A 22080-nucleotide genomic window follows, 5' to 3' on the forward strand; every position below is an offset into this window, starting at 1 on the left:
AGGGTGCATTTTATGAATTAATGAATAATTGGCTGAAAGATAAAAAACAGGCACTTATTAGAGGAGTGTGTAGCCATATACTGAACGGGATGGCCCAAACAACTGCTATGGTCTAATGAGATGGGATTCAGAAGCTCAAAGCAAACTGATCAAATTTGAAAAGGAAATCAAACTCCACACAAATTGAACAAAGAAAAGTACAGCACAGGAACAGGCCCTTTGGCCCTCCAAGCCTGCGCCGACCATGCTGCCCGTCTAAACTAAAATCTTCTACACTTCCGGGGTCCGTATCCCTCTTTTCCCATCCTATTCATGTATTTGTCAAGATGTCCCTTAAACGTCACTATCGTCCCTGCTTCCACCACCTCCTCCGGCAGCAAGTTCCAGGCACCCACTACCCTGTGTAAAAAACTTGCCTCGTACATCTCCTCTAAATCTTGCCCCTCGCACCGTAGATCTATGCCCCCTAGTAATTGACCCTTCTACCCTGGGAAAAAATCTCTGACTATCCACTCTGCCTATGCCCCTCATAATTTTGTAGACGTCTATCAGGTCACCCCTCAACCTCCATCGTTCCAGTAAGAACAAACCAAGTTTATTCAACCTCTCCTCATCGCTAATGCCCTCCATACCAAACAACATCCCGGTAAATCTCTTCTGCACCCTCTCTAAAGCCTCCACATCCTTCTGGTAGTGTGGCGCCCAGAATTGAACACTATACTCCAAGTGTGGCCTAACTAAGGTTTTATACAGCTGCAATATGACTTGCAAATCTTTATACTCAATGCCCCGGCCAATGAAGGCAAGCATGCCATAGGCCTTCTTGACTACCCTCTCCACCTGTGTTGCCCCTTTAAGTGACCTGTGGACCTTTACACCTTGATCTCTCTGACTGTGAATGCTCTTGTGGGTTCTACCATTCACTGAATAATCTCTACCTGTATTAGACCTTCCAAAATGCATTACCTCACACTTGTCCGGTTTAAACTCCATCTGCCATCTCTCCGCCCAAGTCTCCAAACAATCTAAATCCTGCTGTATCCTCGGACAGTCCTCACCGCTATCCGCAATTCCACCAACCTTTGTGTCGTCTGCAAACTTACTAATCAGACCAGTTACATTTTCCTCCAAATCATTTATTATTACTAAGAACAGCAAAGGTCCCAGCACTGATCCCTGTGGAACACCACTAGGTCACAGCCCTCCAAATCAGAAAAGCACCCTTGCATTGCTACTCTCTGCCTTCTATGACCTAGCCAGTTCTGTATCCATCTTGCCAGCTCACCTCTGATCCCGTGTGACTTCACCTTTTGTACCAGTCTGCCATGAGGGACTTTGTCAAAGGCCTTACTGAAGTCCATGTAGACAACATCCACTGCCCTACCTGCATCAATCATCTTTGTGACCTCCTCAAAAAACTGTCAAGTTAGTTAGACACGACCTCTCCTTCACAAAAACCGTGCTGCCTCTTGCAAATACGTCCACTTGCTTCCAAATGGGAGTAGATCCTGTCTCGAAGGATTCTCTCCAGTAATTTCCCTACCACTGACGTAAGGCCTGTAGCTCTCTGGATTATCCCTGCTACCCTTCTTGAACAAAGGAACAACATTGGCTATTCTTCAGTCATCCGGGACATCACCTGAAGATCCAAAGATTTCTGTTGGACAAAAGAAGTGTGAATGAAGCGTTATCTGTGCATAGAAAGGAAAGATTGGTGACATACCTGCACTTATGTCGAAACATCGGAGGATGAAGTTGAGACACCTATTAGTGAGTTTTTCTTCAACTTCTTTCCCATGCTTCACCCAAGGTAGGCAGCTTCTCAGTTCAATGCTTCATCCAAAAACAACCAACAGTGTACTGCACGCAAGTGTCAGTCCAGATTTTATATTCACATTCTATAGTGGGACTTAAACCCACAGGCAAGAGTGCTACTATCAAACGAAGGTGGGCAGCGTGGTAGCACAATGGTTAGCACCGTTGTTTCACCACTTCAGGGTCCCAGGCTCAATTCTCAGCTTGGGTCACTGTCTGCGTGGAGTCTGCACCTTCTCCCCGTGTCTACATGGGTTTCCTCCGGGTGCTCTGGTTTCCTCCCAGTCCAAATGTGCAGGTTAGGTGGATTAGCTATGCTAAATTGCCTTGAGTGTTCAAAACAATGGGGTGGGGATAGGGTGGAGGTGTGGGCTTGGGTAGAGTGTTCTTTCCAGGGGCCGATGCAGACTCGATGGGTCGACTGGCCTCTTCTGCACTGTAAATTCTATGATTCTAAAAACCAACCGTCAATTTGCAGGACTTCACGGGGAGGGATACTGTTCCAGTGCTGAGAACCCCATTAGCAAAGTACATGGAAGAGCTTAAATGTAAATTTATTCCTCAATCTTTTTTAAAAATGCTACTAGCACAAATATCCAAACCTTTTAAAAAAAAATTTTTTTTTTTAGAGTACCCAATTATTTTTTTCCACTTAAGGGGCAATTTAGCGTGGCAAATCCACCTACACTGCACATCTTTGGGTTGTGGGGGTGAAACACAACAGACATGAGGAGAATGTGCAAACTCCACATCGACAGTGACCAAGGGCTGGGATTCGAACCCGTCCAAAACTCAGGCAATTTCATTAGCCAACTTAATAGGATTTATTCAAACCCATCAAGCATAAGTGGAGAAAAGCTTCAAGCAATGTGATGTGTAGTGCTTGTCTCTGGCATCTTGAATCAGCACACTTTGATAATTTCATACCAGCAACACAAGCAACAAATGCAGTATACTAAGCAAATACACAAATTAGTTTTTGCTATGTTGGAGACAAATGCAGAGCTACCTTTTTGCGGAATTCCTATTTTCACAATCCCAAATTTCCTGTTTTGTCACTTGAATTCTCTGTCACACAGAGTTTCCTTCATTGGATTTTCACAATTCCATGAAAGTCAACTAGAGTTCTCTAGTGCTTTCAGCCCTTTGGCTTTAACATCTGACCTTAACTAGTGCCTACCATCTCTCTAATAATGTGGGATAGATTGTTTTTAGGATATGGGTTGAGGTTAAAATGCAATTGTTGGTTTGTGTTTGGGGTGGTGACTTTTGTATTAACCTACCTTATACCAGCTTTCTGAGATAGGAGACTCTACTTTTATCTTTTTGCAAGCTTTCCTTTCAACCTTCCCATATTTACCTTTTTTAAAAAACTTTTCGTAATATGCATTTTATTTCTTCCCTTTGCTTTTTAATGTTTAGCTGTAACATTTTCCAGTCTCATGAAGTGACCATGCTGGAGACATTCGTTTAACCACCTGAATGTTTGAAGCACACAATTACATTTATATAAATTTGTTCATAGAATATGGGCAAAGGCCAACATTTATTTCCATTCCCTCATTGCCCTGGAGGTGATCATGAGTTTTTTGTAGCATCCAGGATGACTTGCCTCTATTCTGGGAAGGTGGGCTCTGCTGTGGCCGAATAGTCCAATCCAGGATCTGCACTCTGCCAAAAGTTTTACAGGTGGGTGGGTGGGGTGCTCTGGATTCTGCGCTCCCCTTACGCTGTTTAAGCTTGGCCTTAGTGTGCTCCATCCTATTATGCTTGAGGTGATTGGCACCTTTGCAGATGCCTTTTCGCCAGTTTGTGCATTCTAAGGCAAGAGATTTTGGTGAGGTTGTTGCATTCATTTAGGGAAGCTTTCAGAGTGTCCTTGTAGCGTTTCCTCTGCCCTCCTAGTTATCGTTTGCCATTGCAGAGCTCAGATTAGAACACTTGCTTTGGGAGTCTGTCAGACATACTGTCAACGAAAGAGAAAATGCTGGAAAATCTCAGCAAGTTTGGCAGCATCTGTAGGGAGAGAAAAGAGCTAACGCTTCAAGTCCGATGACTCTTTGTCAAAGCTAAGTCATCGGACACGAAACGTTAGCTCTTTTCTCTCCCTACAGATGCTGCCAGACTTGTTGAGATTTTCCAGCATTTTCTCTTTCGTTTCAAATTCCAGCATCCGCAGTAATTTGCTTTTAGACATACTGGCAATGTGGCATGATCAGTGCCTCATATGGGGGGGGGGAATGTTGTCCTGGGAGAGGACGCTTACATTGGTACGCATATTCTGCTAATGGATTTGCAGAGGCGTTGATGATATGTCTCCAAGATTTGAGGTGTCTGGTGTATCTTGTCCATGTTTCTGACGCATACAGGACGCGGACCATGAGCTTGCTGCTGGGTTTGAGGTCTCGGTCTTTGAATATTCTGTTCCTCAGGCGCCCAAAGACTGAACTGGCACATTGGAGTCAATGTTGGATTTCATTGTCAATGTCTGTTCGCATGAGAGGAGGCTCCCGAGGTATGGGTAACGATCCACATTGTTCAAGGGCTCAATGTGGATCTTGATGTTTGGGGCAGTTGTGTGTAGCAGGAACAGGCTGGTAGAGAACTGTTATTCTCCTAGTTCCAAGTCAGAATGGTTTATTACTTAGAGGGACACCTGCAGGTGGCAGAATTCCCATGCATTCTACTGCCCTCAGCCTTCTAGGTAGCACAGGTTACAAGTGTGGAAGCTGTTTGGTGAGCTACTGCAGTATCACTTGTATGGTATTGCCAGCGTGCTGCAGGGTGTGAATGTTTAAGGTGGTGAATAGTGCGCCAGTCAAGTGGGTTGTTTTGCCCTGGATGGGTTGTTCGGTGCAGCACTCAGCCAGGCAGACTGCTTCAGTATGAGGACTTGTAAATGGTATTAAAAACTGCATTCATCAGCAAATATTCCCACTTCTGACTTTATGATGGTGAGAATGTCATTGATAAAGCAACTAAAGCTGAATGGACCTGGAACTTCCCAAAGGAACTCCTGCAACGATGTAAAGGGGCAGAAATGATTTGCCTCCACCAATCACAACCATCTTCCTTTGTCACATAGGGCTCCTAACTAGTCGAGAGTTTACCCCCAATTCACATCAACTTCAATTTTTCTGGGGTTCTTTGATGCCACACTCCATCAAAAGCTGCCTTGATGGCAAGGGCAGTAACTCTCACATCACATTTGAAATTCAACACTTTTGTCCATCTGTGGACAAGGCAATAACAGAGGTCTGGAGCCTAGTGGCTTTGGCAGAACACAAACTGAGCATCTATATTAGTGAGTAAATGTCACTTGCTAGCACCATCAGCCATACATGCTAGCACTTTGCTGATGTCTGAACAGCCTGATGGGGCAGTGATTGGCTAGATTGGATTTATCTTGCTTTTTGCGGGCCAATCATACTTCGGAAATTTTCCATATTGTTAGGCAGATGCCGATTTTGTAGCTGCAATGGAAAAGCTGCTAGGGACATGGCTAGCCTTAGAGCACAAGTCTTCAGTTATGCAGCCAACATGTTGTCAGGGCTCATAGCCTCATTCGTCCTTACAAGCAATTTAGAAATTTCATATTTATTTCAAATTTACTTCACAAGAAATAAATGAAGCACAGAAATCGTAACATAAAACAAATACATGCTCACTACTATTTATGATAGCCAATGCCAAGACAAGAATAAGAATTAATGCACCGTCAGCATTTTCTCGTGATACAGGCACAATTCAGTACAAAAAGCTGAGGTTTAGTGACACTAGCAAGAAATTACAAATCATATTTTAGACACGTACATGGAAATATTAGTCCATACAAATTGATGGCAAACCTAAGACGTGAATACCACAGTTTCGTTCAGACCAATTAAGACTCCAGATGAGTCTTAACAACCATCTACAAATGACAAGAAAGTATTGCATAAAATTCAGCACAATACATAAAAATCAGCGATAAAAATTTATCAAAAGACCATAAAAGGGAGATTATTTTAGCTATTTGTATCATAATATAGTGACGATTAATAAGGAGGACTAAAATAGTCATAAATATGGACTATTAGAACGAACAAAAAGTGAAAAAGTAAATAATTTCCCACTCAAATTCTGCTATAAAGGCTTGATGGTAATATGGCTTACATTTGGTTTAGGATTAAAAATATTGCAATGACCAGCATTCAGATAACGTTCCTTCAGAGGTGCAGGTACCAACTACTGGTAGTCTTTTGTGAGAGCTGATCAGATAATCTCCTGTGGTTCAAGATGCACAGAATCACACTTGCGGGAAAGGAAGAGTACAGCGGAAAACACACTAAATATCAGGGCATTCAACATTCAAAGCGTTTATAATATTGAAAAACATTGTCATTAAAAGGATTAACGTCAGAATCAATCAAAAGCAGGCTTGTGGTGCACATCATAGTTGCTTAATGAAGTCAGGGTAGTTCACACTGGGGTGTTTAGTTTGCTATAGTCCAGTTTTCTAGACACTCTGTTAAGAGGAAACAAACAAAAACAAAAGTTTTTCCCACTAATTATGGAATTACAACATTCCAGCTAGTAACTGTTTATTCTACTCTTAATTGAGTCAATTTTTAAAGCATTAAAATCCCACTTTATTAACATACTTATTCAAATTATTTCTTCAGTCAGTTTTGTACTAAGGGATGTACTGTATTAAGCAGAAACCAATATTGAGAGCCAAATGGCAGATCATATGAAATAAATTACGTGTATTGTAGTTCAGTATGCTGTTCCCCATTTCATAATTCAATAGGTGGAAAGGAATTGAAAAATATTTTACTTATAAAATTGCCTGCAGTACTTTAAAACCTCAATGCTCACTTTTCACCTTCACACTCATGTGTACATTCTTCAGAAGACCAACATGCGAATCATCATAATTTCTTTACTGAAGTATAGGTTGGAAATGCATAGCTAGGAAACTTATTGAATATAATTTTGAACTTCAGATGGAACATATTACTGAGGGAAATATATTTTTGTTTAAAAATTTCACATCTGGTGGTAAAATGAAGTTTTCACAATAACATTTTTTTAAAATGTGAACACCCAGTTATGCTGCAGTGCTGCATCATTTCTTCGAGAATCACAAAAAACTGAAGGAGGTTTACATAATAGGGCTAGTTTATAGTTTAATTGAACAATGCAATAAATACTTCACCACATACCTGTTTCGAAATCTGGGTGATAAACATAAGCTCACAGTGTTCCCTGATCTATTTATGACAGGCAAAGCAGTTCCTAAAAATAAGCAAATTAAATTTAACATCGCTCAAGTTGCATCAGAAACAAATGCAGAAAAATAAAATTTAACCAGCAGGATTGATTTTACCACAGCAGAGCTAATGAATATGGAATAGAATGGAGAGTGGTCTTCATCTCAAACTAATCTGACCGGCAGAAAAATCTAATACTTGGTTAACCATATGCTTAACCAACTGTTACAATTTAAAAACCAGCCAATGTATTTTCTCTTCAGAGTTTTCAAGATGCAAAATCATATGAAATGAAATAAAAATAGTTTGAAGACATTTAAACTAGAAGGCACCAATAGTACTGTAGCAATGTGAATTAATTTTGATGCTCAAGTCAAAAATCAACTGGACACCAAAGCAAAAGCAAAGACACGAGATCCCTGTAAGAGGTACTTTCCTTCACCTTGAAGTCTTTTCAGGGCTTAATGCTAAATTTGCACCCCAGAGTTTAAAAATTGCATTGAGAGAATTCAGGGCACAAGCGAGTAAAGCGGGGAATGAAAGAACCGCAGCACCACTGTGACAGTATCACCAAGTGATAGCAGTCAGTCTCAGAGACAGCTCACTGGATACGGAAGTGGAGCAAATGCGGTCAGCTTGGACCCTGGTTAAGGGTCTCAGCTGAGACCGGCTGCAGCCTGGGCTTTAAAGGTAGAGCTGGAAGGAGCATGCCTCCTCATGTCAGCACAGAGGTTCAAAACAGAAACTGGAAGGTTATATTCTGGTTAGTAGTTTTCTGGTTGTCCCTTTAAAGGATCACTGGTCAACTGCTGTGCAATTGAGATAAATGAGACCACCATGCAAGTTGTAGTCAGGCAAACAAATTTAAAAAGAAAACAGGTCCATTACAGATGCAAATGTTTGGCCTAAGGTTAGTTTCAGGCAGGCATCATTGATTACTACAGGTGCCCTATACAGCCAAGATGTACTACTGCTGCCAGGTATATTGGAACCTCATAATATGGCACGCCATGGTCCATTTTCTAAGCCGTTTTGCATTACTGCAAAGTCAAAACTATTTTGCACTGTTGCTGCAAGTAATATCCAACAGTACTGTGTACTGAAAGATGACTTCTGAGATATTTTGCATTTTATAGTCAAGGTTTCATAGCTGGAGTGGTGACAGGGATGTGGTTATATCTTAAATGTTTGCCACAAAGCATCTTCCACTTCACAGAAATATATTAGAAATTTTCAATGCAAAATTTCTGAAACATCAACATTTCTGAATTCCCGTACCAGCCTCCCCGAACAGGCGCCGGAATGTGGCAACTAGGGGCTTTCCACAGTAACTTTATTTGAAGCCTACTTGTGACAATAAGCAATTTTCATTTCATTTCATATCGAGTCACCATCTGTTTACCTTCAACTAGGGGTTCAAACAAGTGCAAAACAATTCCATTAGGTTGACTGTAACCAAGTACAAATAGGTAGATGATATATTTTAAATACATACCACAACTGGAGTACAACCTAGCATTATCTTCCCATTTAATATATGGGCCCAAAGTAATAGCCTGTAAAAAATTTTAAAAGAAAAAAATTATAAATAGAAGTCAAAATGGGCTGATTTGCATATAATAGCACAGGTGGTGGCCATTTGGCCCATTGAGCATGCGCTGCTTCATTTGAAGAGAATCCAGTTAGCCCCGCTCCACAGAGGAAAAGTTCAAGTTTAGTAATCCAAGTATATTAATCCAGCATGATATCATGCTGAATTGTGGACATTAGCATCTCAGTCACTTTACAAGTAAGAAAGACCACATGGCCTCAAGCCAGTGATGCAAGATGGATCAAACAGTTCTGGTCTGAGACTATCAAGCACCCTAACAATCAAAACTCATCAGTTTGTATTCCCTATATTCAAAAGCCTAGTGTGCAAAGAAAAACAGGTGTTAAAACATCTAGCCTATGGCTTTATGTAGCTTAACTTGTGATGTTACAAAAGCAGCCACATCTTTTCTTCATATTTGACTTCTGCAATTAGCCTTTGCAGCTGAGTAGTTCTCATGACCTTTATTACTGAGGAATGCATGTTATATTTTTACATGCGAATCTTGCTGCCTTAACTTTACCACACCAATCATTTTTAAGCACCGATTTCATATATATTTTATATAGTCTGTTTAATTTCAGTAAGGCTATGCATCACTGTATTTTTAATTAACATACGAAGCACTGTTAGATATAACAAAATAATGCAATGGCAAAACAGTCCTTTTAGCCAAAACACACTGATAAGTGCCTGTTTTAATGAGTTATACAGGATGTGCAATGTGCAATACCGATAGATCAATTAGACATGTAGACCGATGAATCCAGTTGTTATCAGATATCACAGGCTTGCTTATGCAAATAAGCAGACATCAAACCTATCCTAAGGCCCTCATTATCTTGGAAGAAAATTGAAAAATTTAATGAAATGGCAAGGACTATAATGAGGGATAGTGCAATGAGTAATTGACATCTTATAGGGCCAGTCAGGAGACAACAAGGAATGATATCAGTAGATGACCATCCCCTTTAAGCAACCAATCTGACCATGCATCATTTAACCAATCATGGAATGATGTGTGTTGTTCGGGCCAATTGGAACTAAAGGATACTACTGCAAGGATTAATAAGCAACAACCTGCAGTGGTTAGGCATGCACAACACAACATGAAGAAAGATAGATAGGCAAGAGAGTACAGTCAAAGTTGAGAGCCAGTGTACAGATTCGCTGCCATTTTGTGAGTATTATAACTTTGTACTTATTAAAATTAATTTAATAAATTTTCTGAAAATTGTGACAACACAACTTGTACTCGGAGTGGTCTGTATCTGGTCAGGAATTTCAAGGTTCTTTAGATAACTTTCCGAACACTTATTCTAACATTTTTAATTGTCTTAACCACTAAAGGCCTACTCATGCTCCTAATTCTCACATTTGTACGTTAGTCCTGTCCCATCTAAGTCTCTACAAACCCCTGCATTTTTTAATCCTTATTAGTCAACAAAATCTATTTAGATACAGTAATGGAGACATTTAGACAAATCAACGTTCCACTTAAAAAGGACAACGTTTATTAGCTAGTCCAAATTAAAGGTCACAAATTAATCATTTAACATTTTTTTTTAATTAAAATTTTTTTAATTTTTTTAAAAGAGTGCCTAATTCATTTTTTCCAATTAAAGGGCAATATAGCATGGTCCATCCTGGAATCTGGCACATCATAATTCAAGGTGTTTTTGTTTTTCTGCCTCCGTAGATAGTTCACGCAGTGTCCTATTGCCCCCCCCCCCTCACCAACACCCCGACTCCCTCCCTCCCCACCACGCTCTTTTCCCTTCTCCGCCCCTTCCTTTCCCTACTGTTAGTAGTGAGGCGAGGGTACCTGGTCTCTCCAGCGCAAAGTTTAGTGCGTGTACCGTTTGTTTTTTAGTACAACTGTGTTGTGCACTGTTTTAATAATCAGAGTATCCTACTCCCCGCCCCATACGTTGGTACTGAGGGGAGGGTACCATGTTTCTCCAACATAAAATTAGTGTTTGTACCGTTTGGTCTTGTATATATTTTTTTACTGTTTAATGAAAAGATATGGCCAATCCACCTACCCTCCATATTTTTGGGTTGCGGGGGCGAAACCCACACAAACACTGGGAGAACTCCACATTGACAGTGACCCAGAGCTGGGATCGAACCTGGGACCTGTGTGACGTGAGTGCAATGATTAATCATGATCCGTGATTATTTCCATTACAAACAACACATGCAGTTAATAAAAACACCCATGCGGGGGCCTGAGCAGGATGAAATTGTGAGACGGTGCATGGGGCTGCTGAAGAGGGAGGTGCTGACCCCGATGCTACAGGCAATTGCTCAAGGAGACACTAAAGACCCAGGAGACAGAGCTCCGCGTGGTGGAGCAGAAGGTGACAGATATTGAGGACGAGATCCTGGGCCTGGCGGTTAAGACACAGACGCACGAGGCACTTCATAAAAAGTGTACTGAAAGGATCGAGGCCCTAGAAAACGGAGCGCGAAGGAAGAACCTTCGGATACTGGGTCTCCCTGAGGGTGTGGAAGGAGTGGACTGTGGGGCGTACGCAAGTACGATGCTGAGCTCACTGATGGGTGCTGAGGCCCCTACGGGCCCCTTGGAGGTGGAGTGGGCAAATCGGATTCCGGCGAGAAGACCAAAAGCGGGAGAACCACCCAGGGCGATAATCGTGCGATTTTACCGCCTTAAGGATAGAGAAGAGGTCCTGAGATGGGCTAAAAAGGTGCGGAGTAGCAGATGGGAGAATGCAGTGGTACGGGTATACCAGGATGGAGTGCGGAGGTGGCGAGAAGGAGGGCGAGCTTCAACCGAGCCAAAGAGGTGTTGCATAAAAGGAAGGTGAAGTTCGGGATGCTGCAGCCGGCAAGACTATGGGTCACGTATCAGGAGCGACACCATTATTTTGAGACGGCGGAGGAAGCATGGACCTTCATCAAAGAAGAGAAATTGGATCGGAACTGAGGGACTGATGCTGCAGGAAATGTTATTGTTAATGTTATGGTTGAAGTTAATTGAGAAGTAAATTGGGAAGGGAGGAGACATTGGGGAAATGTGGGCGCCGGTGAGGGGGGAAAGACTGGACATAGTTGGAGAATGGGGAGGGGGAGGGGGAGGGGAAAGGGAGCTGCGCCATAAGAGGCGGGTCAGGTAAAGGGATGTTCCCGCGCCAGAAAGAATAAGGCGGGAAGACAGGCGCAAGGCGGATGGGAGTTCCCCACACGGGGGGGTTGAGGAGTGAGCAGGAGTAGCTGGGGTCAGTTGAAGTCAGCTGACTTACGGAAGTAATATGGGGGGGAGCAATCATGCTAGAAAGAGATCTAGCGGGGGAGGGGGACAACTGGGTTGCTGCTGCGGAAATCCAAAAGGAAATGGCTAAAGAGTGGGTGGGCGGGGATGGTGTGCGGCGCTGGGGGAGCGAGCGGGAGCGCGGAGGCGGGATATGGGACTGGCCTAGAGAAGGTAATGGCGAGTCGACACGGGAGGGGGGCAGGTAGCCCCCTAGTGAGGCTGATCACGTGGAACGTGAGAGGCCTGAACGGACCGATAAAAAGGGCCCGAGTGCTCGCGCATTTGAAAGGACTAAGGGCAGACGTGGTTATGCTCCAAGAGACGCACCTAAAGGTGGCGGACCAAGTTAGGTTAAGGAAAGGATGGGTGGGACAGGTGTTCCACTCAGGACTGGACGCAAAGAATAGAGGGGTGACAATTTTGGTGGGGAAACGGGGAGCATTTGAAGCAAAGAACATCGTAGCAGATAGCGGAGGTAGATATGTAATGGTGAGTGGCAGGCTGGAGGGAATGGAGGTCGTGTTGGTTAATGTGTATGCCCCAAACTGGGACGATGCGGGATTTATGAGACGGATGCTGGGGCGTATACCGGACCTGGAGGTAGGAAACTTGATTTTAGGAGGGGACTTCAATACGGTGCTGGACCCGGGGCTAGATAGATCCAGCTCAAGGACCGGAAGAAGGCCGTCAGCGGCCAAGGTACTTAAGGGGTTTACGGACCAAATGGGGGGAGTGGATCCATGGCGATTTCTTAGACCTAGGGCTAGGGAGTTTTCCTTCTTCTCCCATGTCCATAAAGTGTACTCCTGGATAGATTTTTTTTGTTTTGGGAAGGTCGTTGCTCTCTAGGGTGGAAGAAGCTGAGTACTCAGCCATAGCGGTTTCGGATCATGCCCCACATTGGGTGGACCTGGAATTAGGAGAGGAAAGGGAGCAGAGAACACTCTGGCGATTAGATGTGGGACTGATGGCGGATGAGGGAGTGTGTGCAAGAGTGCGGGGGTGTATTGAGAGATACCTGGAGGTCAATGACGACGGCGAGGTCCCTGTGGGAGTGGTATGGGAAGCACTAAAAGCGGTGGTCAGAGGAGAGCTAATCTCCATTGGGGCCCACAAAAGGAAAACAGAGGCCAAGGAAAGGGAAAGATTACTGGGGGAGATTTTAAGGGTGGATAGGGAATTTGCAGAGACCCCGGAGGAGGAATTGTACAGGGAGAGGAGACGACTCCAGACGGAATTTGACCTTCTGACCACCAGAAAGGCGAAGGTACTGTGGAGGAAGGCACAGGGGAGGAGGTATGAATATGGGGAAAAGGCTAGTCGCCTGTTGGCTCATCAATTGCGAAAGAGGGCAGCAGCGAGGGAGATAGGAGGAATTAGAGACGAAAGGGGAGACACGGTGCGAAGGGCAGGAAAGATAAATGAGGTGTTCAAGACCTTCTATGAGGAACTGTATAGGTCTCAACCCCCAGAGGGAGAGGAGGGGATGCGGCAGTTCCTGGACCAATTGAGGTTCCCGAAAGTGGAGGAGCGGGGGGTGGTAGGCCTGGGGGCACCGATTGGGGTGGACGAGGTTATTAAGGGACTGGGAAGCATGCAAGCAGGGAAGGCCTCGGGACCAGACGGGTTCCCGGTGGAATATTACAGAAAATATGTGGACTTGTTGGCCCCGTTGATGGTGAGGACGTTCAATGAGGCCAGGGAAGGGGGGACTCTACCCCCGACGATGTCGGAGGCGACGATATCGTTAATTTTGAAGAGGGATAAAGATCCGTTGCAGTGCGGGTCCTATAGACCCATTTCATTATTGAACGTGGACGCCAAGTTGTTGGCAAAGGTACTGGCATCGAGGATAGAGGACTGTGTCCCGGGGGTGGTGCACGAAGACCAGACAGGGTTCGTAAAAGGGAGACAACTGAATGTTAACGTGCGACGACTATTAGGGGTGATAATGATGCCCCCAGTGGAGGGGGAGGCAGAGATAGTGGCGGCAATGGACGCAGAGAAGGCATTTGATAGGGTGGAGTGGGAGTATTTATGGGAAGTGTTAAGGAGGTTTGGGAACGGGTTTATTAGCTGGGTTAGACTTCTTTATGGGGCTCCAACGGCAAGCGTAGTTACAGGTCGACATAGATCGGAGTATTTCCGACTATATAGGGGAACAAGACAGGGATGCCCGCTGTCTCCATTGTTGTTCGCGTTGGCAATTGAACCTCTGGCCATGGCGTTGAGAGACTCCAGGAAATGGAGAGGGGTGATTAGAGGGGGAGAAGAACACAGAGTCTCGTTATACGCGGATGACCTATTGTTATACGTGTCGGACCCAGCGGGGGGGATGATAGAGGTTATGCGAATTTTGAGGGGGTTCGGGGATTTCTCGGGGTATAGGCTAAACATGGGGAAGAGTGAATTATTTGTGATACATCCAGGGGACCAGAGTAGAGAGATAGAAGGCTTGCCTCTAAGGAAAGTGGAAAGAAACTTCCGATACCTGGGGATTCAGATCGCTAGGAGCTGGGGAACCTTGCACAGACTTAATCTGACACGGTTGGTAGAACAAATGGAGGAGGACTTCAAGAGGTGGGACATGCAGCCTCTATCGCTGGCAGGCAGGGTGCAAGCAATTAAGATGATGGTCCTCCCGAGGTTCTTATTTGTATTTCAATGTCTCCCTATACTAATCACCAAGACCTTTTTTAATAAAATAGACAGGAGCATCACGAGCTTCGTGTGGGCAGGGAAAGTTCCGAGAGTAAGGAGGGGGTTCCTTCAGCGCAGTAGGGACAGAGGAGGATTGGCACTACCGAACTTGGGCGATTACTATTGGGCCGCCAATGTGGCAATGATATGTAAATGGATGATGGAGGGTGAGGGAGCGGCGTGGAAAAGACTGGAGAGAAAGTCCTGTAAAGGGACGAGTTTAGAGGCGCTGGTGACGGCGCCGCTACCGATCTCACCTAAAAGGTTTACCACGAACCCGGTGGTGGCGGCAACATTGAATATCTGGGGACAGTGGAGGTGACAGAGAGGGGTGCGGGGAGCCCTGGTGGGGTCCCCAATCAGGAACAACCATAGGTTCGCCCCAGGAAGAATGGATGGAGGATTTCAGAGCTCGTACCAGTTGGGAATTAGGAGGGTGGGAGATTTATTTATAGATGGGACTTTTGCGAGCTTGGGAGCATTGGAGGAAAAGTATAAGTTGCCCCGGGGAAATTTCTTGAGATATATGCAGGTGAGGGCGTTTACTAGACAACAGGTGAGGGAATTTCCATTGCTCCCGACACAGGGGATACAGGACAGGGTGCTTTCAGGGGTGTGGGTCGGAGAGGGCAAGGTGTCAGAGATTTACCGAGAGATGAGGGAAGAGGGGGAGGAGTCGGTGGGCGAACTAAAAGGAAAGTGGGAAGAAGAACTAGGGGAGGAGATAGAGGAGGGTATGTGGGCTGATGCCCTAAGCAGGGTAAATCCCTCTTCCTCATGCGTCAAACTTAGCCTGATTCAATTTAAGGTGCTACATAGAGCACACATAACGGGAGCAAGATTGAGCAGGTTCTTTGGAGTGGAGGACAAATGTGGGAGGTGTGGCGGGAGCCCGGCAAACCACGCACATATGTTTTGGGCGTGCCCGGCACTGGAAGGGTATTGGAAGGGAGTGACGGGAGTGATTTCGCGGGTGGTGAAGGCCCGGGTCAAACCGGGCTGGGGGTTAGCTCTATTTGGAGTTGCGGAAGAGCCGGGAGTGCAGGAGGCGAAAGAGGCCGACGTTGTGGCCTTTGCGTCCCTAGTAGCCCGACGCAGGATCCTACTCATGTGGAAGGAGGCGAAACCCCCCGGACTGGAGGCCTGGGTAAATGATATGGCGGGGTTCAATAAACTGGAGCAGATAAAGTTTGCCCTGAGAGGATCGGCTCAAGGGTTCACCAAGCGGTGGCAGCCATTTCTTGACTACCTAGGGGAACGTTAGAGGGAAGACAGATGACCAGCAGCAGCAACCCAGGGGGAAGGGGGGGAGGGGGGTTTAGTTTAGTTTAGGTTAAAGATAATGGGGTTTTGTTACTTGTGTATTGTTAAAAAATTCTGTATTGTTATTGTTGCGTTTGCTTTGTAAGAGGGGAAAAATTGTTTGGGGAAAAATTTTCAATAAAACATATTTTTAAAAAAAAATAAAAACACCCATGCAAAGAGGAAACTGATGGCAGAACATGCTTTTCCTGTACAACTGATGCACCAGAGGCTTTAAGTTGTAAGGGAAGCAAGACTAATCAGATTGCAACAATTTGTACTTCATTTTGTGAACATTTTCCAACATACCATACTACAACTGAACGTTTGTTTAAAGCTTTGTGTATTGTATCCTTAGTAAGCCTAATAGGAAAGTGTGAAAAGAAATATAGTGAACACACAGCTTATAACAGGCCACCCCTTCAACTAGACAAATACTTATAATTTACAAAAAGAGTCAGAACACCTAAAATAAATTAGATGTAAACATTCCCTACAACAGATTATAACTCCGAGCAGAGATCTATTCAAGCTCAATGCAAATAAACTTAATTCTCAACTTAGATTTCATGATTTCACATGATCTTCAAATTGAGTTGTGGTTTAGTTACAGACAGTGGCTAGTTTTGTTATTAAGTGCATATTTAGTATTGTGGTATCACTACCCAGAACTAAGCCAATGTAATTTGTGATGCAGTACTCTTAATTGCCTCAGTGAAGCCTCATCATATTTATCACCTACTCCAGATACAACCCTAATTTGTGACAATGAAAATCTGTAACCCCACTGTTAATTACAGTATTGTGAGCAGTGGGCCCCATATCTAAGGAAGGATATGCTGGCCTTGGAAAGGGTCCAGAAAGGTCCACAAGAATGATCCCTGGAATAAAGAATTTGTCTTTTGAGGAACGGTTGAGGACTCTGGGTCTGCACTCGTTGGAGTTTAGAAGGATGAGGGGAGGGGGATCTTATTGAAACTTACAGGATACTGCAAGGCCTGGATAGAGTGGATGTGGAGAGGGTGTTTCCACTTGTAGGAAAAGCTAGAAGCAGAGGACACAATCTCAGACTAAAGGGACGATCCTTTAAAACAGAGGTGAGGAGGAATTTCTTCATCCAGAGGATGGTAAATCTGTGGAACGCTTTGCCGCAAAAGGCTGTGGAGGCCAAATCACTGATCGTCTTTAAGACAGAGATAGATAGGTTCTTGATTGATAAGGGAATCAGGGGTTATGGGGAGAAGGCAGGAGAATGGAGATGAGAAAAATATCAGCCATGATTGAATGATGGAGCAGACTTGATGGGCCGAGTTGCCTAATTCTGCTCCTATGTCTTATGGTCTTAATAGGAACACAGTAATGGGAGTAGGCCATTCAGCCCCTTGAACATGCTCCACCGCCATTCAATGAGACCATGGCTTATCTGTGGCCCAAAACCATATGTCTTTTTTTTAAAAACAAAAATGTATCTATCTCAGATTTTAAATTTACTGATATAGCGACAATCGCCATTTGTTGGAGAGTTCCAAACCTCTACCACCTTTTGTGTGCAGAAGTGCTTTGTAACATCTCTCCTGAATGGTATGGCCTAATCTTTAGACTATGCCCCCTAGTTCTAGCGTCTCCAACCAGTGGAAACAGTTTATCTTTATCTACCCTGTTTTCTCCTGTTAAGATCTTGAAGACTTAACCCCTTAACAATCAAAATTCTACAGAAAACAGGCTTAATTGGTGTAATTTTTCCTCATAACTTAACCGCTAAAGTCCATGTATCATTCTGGTGAACCTATGTTGCACCCCCTCTCCAGGACTCTGGCACTGTGAGGCAGCAGTGCTAACCATTGTACCAGTGTGCCGCCAGAAAGGCCAGCATTCCATTAGCCTTCTTGATTATTTTCTGCACTTGTTCGTGCCATTTTAAAGATCTATGCACCTGAACTCCCAGGTCTCTTTGGACATCCACTGAATTTAGCTTCATATCATCTAGAAAGTACCCTGATCTATCCTTTTCTGGTAAAAAAAAAATGGATAACCTCACACTTGCTTTTTCACCTAGTCTATCAATATCGCTTTGTAATTTTATGTTGTCATCTAGTCTACAATGCCACCAAACTTCGAGTCATCAGCAAATTTTGATATATGACTGTGACTTTATATGCCATTATTTAAGTCGTTAATGAATAATGTGAATAATTGAGATCCTATCACAGATCCTTGTGGGACACCACTAGTCACGTCCTGCCAATTTGAGTACCTATCCATTAACCTTCTTTCTGCCACTCAGCCAATTTCCCAGCTACGAGAGTAATTTTCTCTCAATTCCGTGGGCTTAACCTCAGTTAACAGTCTTTTATGTGGGACTTTATTAAATGCCTTCTGAAAGCCCATATAAATAATATCTATAGATATTTTCCTGTTATTACCGTAGCCATTCTTCAAAAAATTCAAATGAGGTTTGTTAGGCACGATGTACGGGTCATGAATCTTTGTTGGGCACAGTATGGATGTTTCAAATATCAGTAGATTATTTTATTAAAATCCTGCTAACACTCATCTGTATGAAACTAAGCATGCGGGTTTAAAAAACAATTAGGACCTCACCTCTCTGGACTGCTGGCGTCTCGGGGAATGAAAAGCACTCATTTGTGTAGAGTCGTAATTCTGTTCTTGTAATACAGTATTGAGCAGCAACATTTTCTGACTACTTTGCCTTGAACTGGAGGACTCTGGGAAGGAGCGGAACCTCTTTAATGGTAATCGAGAAGTTTCCCGCAACTGGGCAATACAGGCAGCCCGTTTCCTTGATAGCTGGGTAGGCGAGTTTGTAACAGATGTCATTGATGTAATAGTTTTACCAGGGACAGAACAGACATTCAAAATATTGGGAAGCTTCACGGTTGAAAGAGAGAAGGAATTATGAACCAAATTATGATACATGGATTCAAATGTATCCATTTCTTTTTCTTGAGTATTAAATGGGCTCTTTATAGAATGGAACATGGTTGGAATGGAACTCTCAGAGGAAAATGAATGCCTCCATTTACTTCTTTGGCCAGTATAGGAAATGTTACCTGAGCACAAATGCATTCTAAATGGTGATCTGCTGAAATTTGCGACTGCAGAATCCTCTTTAGTCATTGTACTGTTGTTCAGTGGAGACTGTTTTGCGTTTGCTGCATGGTTAAGAATGATTCTTGAGCATGGCGATTGTTCCTTTGCCATATTGGGTTTGGTGCTCAAACATTTGAAACTGGAGTCAATCACAGTATCCAGCTGGGGCAAAGATTGTCCATTCAAAGAAGTTACTACACAACCTAAAGTTTTCTTCATGTTGCAGCAATTTGTAATTGGTATTGGACTTCTTGGCTTGCAAGGGCTTAGCAGTAGTGGCTGAGAGTAATTTGCATCACTGTATGAATTTCTAAACTCAAAAGTTTCAATTTCAGATGATTTTGAATTTGCCTGTGCAGCCATAAAATCTTCAGCAGCAATCGTAGACAAACTTGTGTCAGGATTACATTCTGCGATTTTGCATCTCTTCAGCGAAGAAAGTTTTCTATTCATATGTTTGGTGCCAGCCCATGCCTTTAATTCAACAACAGGATGACCCTTCATCTCCTTTAATGTCTGGGCATTCATCTTGGCCTTCATTCTTATTTCATCTAGAGTTGTATTTAGTTTTGATTTGCATGAATTCAACTGGAGACGTCGATAGTGTTTTATTAACCTCGAGGCAACCCGTGTCCTGTAGCTACGGTCAAGCAAGTTGCTCATTGAAGCTAGCATACTTGGGTAGATATCAATAAGGGTTGTATCACTTAAACCAGATGTATCATCATGGCTTTCCACGGAACCATCATTGATACAAGCGGAAATAGTTTCTCCCAAATCCAAAACATTGCTTCTATCTTTTTCAAACCTGACTGGATAAGAAAGCTCTTTGCTACCAAGTTCACAAAGTGGGTTCACCAACAACAGGTCAGAGGACACAGAAGAAATTGAATTTGAATCCTCTTTGTCATCACGTTCCGATGTTGACAAATAATTTAATTCTTCAGAAAGTGTTGGCTGAAAGTCATTACTGCAGTCTAAGAGATAAAGAAATTATACACATAAGACATCAAAATAAGCACAAACCACATTTGGCGCCATCAGAAACCAGCTGATAGAATAGAATAGAATTTACAGTGCAGAAGGAGGCCATTCGGCCCATCGAGTCTGCACCGGCTCTTGGAAAGAGCACCCTACCCAAGGTCAACGCCTACACCCTATCCCCATAACCCAGTAACCCCACCCAACACTAAGGGCAATTTTGGACACGAAGGGCAATTTATCATGGCCAATCCACCTAAGAATAGAATAGAATAGAATTTAGAATAGAATAGATAATTGATGAGAAGCTGCCATGGATATAATAATCTTCCCCGACAAAACAAAAGTTACCTGAGGAACAGTGTTGAAATTTCACGATGTAAAGTACTTTAAAATGGCCAGAAATTTTAACCATGGATAATTTCAGACTGACTGCTTACTTATGGATGGATTCCTGTTTTTCCAAATTGGCTGCTGCATTTGCATACATAAGTGACTACACGTCAAAATTAATTCTCCTGTGAAGCACCATCGTACATTAAAGGTGCTATTACAATAAAAATTATTTACTTTTAGGAAAAGATCAGATGATTCAGAGCAGGAAACTAGCTCGCTTACAAAAATACAATACTGCTTCAAAAATGCCAGCATAATACTGAAATAATCTAAAATAAATCTACTATCCCTCACAGCCTTTGAACCTCTTCGTGTTTACAGTTTTTGCCCAGTGTACCTTATATGTAACTAGGCTTAAAGGTCCCAAGAAGCGGTCACATTTTATGAACTTTAATCCCCCAGAAAATATTTTAGGATTAAGCTGCGCTTGAATGTTGTGTTTAAAAAGTGAGAGAGAGGGGTTTCAGGTTTTGACAATGTATATTAAAAGCTGGACAAGGCAGTGGAGTGTCACAGCTCACACAGCGCCAATGATAGAATGACAGTCTATTACCTTATCCCTGGCCCATTAGCCAAGATAACTGCAGATGATGTCTTGTCACACTTACAGAGGTGACCAGCACAGCTGTTACCTCTAGCACCAAGTAATTTTATGTCTACAGGCTTCTTTTTGCACAAGAATCAAGACAAAAATATTCAATGCCGAAAAGAACAAATATAATAGATAGTAAATTATAGAAAGAATTTTGGAAAAAAGGCTTCGGAAATCAGAAGCACGAAGTGACTCGGGTGTCCGAGTTCACAATTCTCTTACAGTTAACATGCAGGAACAATTGGCAGTTAGGAAGGCAAATGTAATATCAGCATTCATGACGAGAGGGCTAGAATAAAAGTGCAGGGATGTACTGTTGGGACTGTACAAGGCTCTGGTCAGACCCGATTTGAAATATTTTGAGCAGCTTTGGGCCCCCGCATCCAAGGAACGATGTACTGACCTTGGATTAGGGTCCAGAGGAGGTTCATAAGAATGAACTTTGGAAAAAAGGACTTGTCATATGAGGAGCAGTTGAGGACTCTGGGTCTGTACTCGATGGAGTTTAGAAGGATATGGGTGAGATCTCCTTGAAACTTACAGAATACTGAGAGGCCTAGATAGAGTGAACGTGGAGAATATGCTTTCACTAGTCAGAGAAACTAGAACCCAAGGGCACAGGCTCACACTGAAGGGATGTGTCGTTAAGACTGAGATAGATAGGTTCTTGATTAACAAGGAGATCAGGAGTTTTGGGGAAAAGGCAGGAGAATGGGGATGAGAAACATATCAGCCATGATTGAATAGTGGAGCAGACCCGATGGGTTGAATGCCACAATTCTGCTCCTATGTCTTATGGTAATCACATTTTTGATAATTAAAATAATTAATGGCTCGAGTGGTTACAGAATCTTAGGCAGCATTGGTATAACTACTACACAACCATACCAGGATAAACACGTGACAGTCCAACTTTTGCCTTCGACATAGGAGTAAACATGATCACTGGTTTATCTTTGGTCCTCCCTACACATTCCACCTTTAAAAAGATATTTAATGGTTAAGACAAGAAAATACACATGTTTTGTATATTTTTTATTTAAAAGCACTTACACTG

At 43.3% G+C, this 22080-nt stretch overlaps 1 protein-coding gene across 4 annotated transcripts in view; it reads right to left on the minus strand.

The window, feature by feature from the left end:
- Nucleotides 1-5396: 5396 nt before the first annotated feature.
- Nucleotides 5397-22080, minus strand: part of LOC140427854 (uncharacterized) — a 48297-nt gene continuing 31613 nt past the window's right edge. For 3 of the 4 annotated variants that reach the window (XM_072513643.1, XM_072513642.1, XM_072513644.1), the window contains 5 exons: nt 21912-22002; nt 18545-20031; nt 8566-8626; nt 7023-7095; nt 5397-6322 (listed from right to left, as the gene is read on the minus strand). In XM_072513643.1, coding sequence (XP_072369744.1) covers nt 6277-6322; nt 7023-7095; nt 8566-8626; nt 18545-20031; nt 21912-22002 — 1758 coding nt within the window. In that variant the 3' untranslated portion in view covers nt 5397-6276. The remainder of the gene's footprint in view (nt 6323-7022; nt 7096-8565; nt 8627-18544; nt 20032-21911; nt 22003-22080) is intronic. The other variant, XM_072513645.1, reaches the window with a different exon arrangement.

Source organism: Scyliorhinus torazame, chromosome 8 (genome assembly GCF_047496885.1).
Source record: "Scyliorhinus torazame isolate Kashiwa2021f chromosome 8, sScyTor2.1, whole genome shotgun sequence".
Taxonomy (NCBI): domain Eukaryota; kingdom Metazoa; phylum Chordata; class Chondrichthyes; order Carcharhiniformes; family Scyliorhinidae; genus Scyliorhinus; species Scyliorhinus torazame.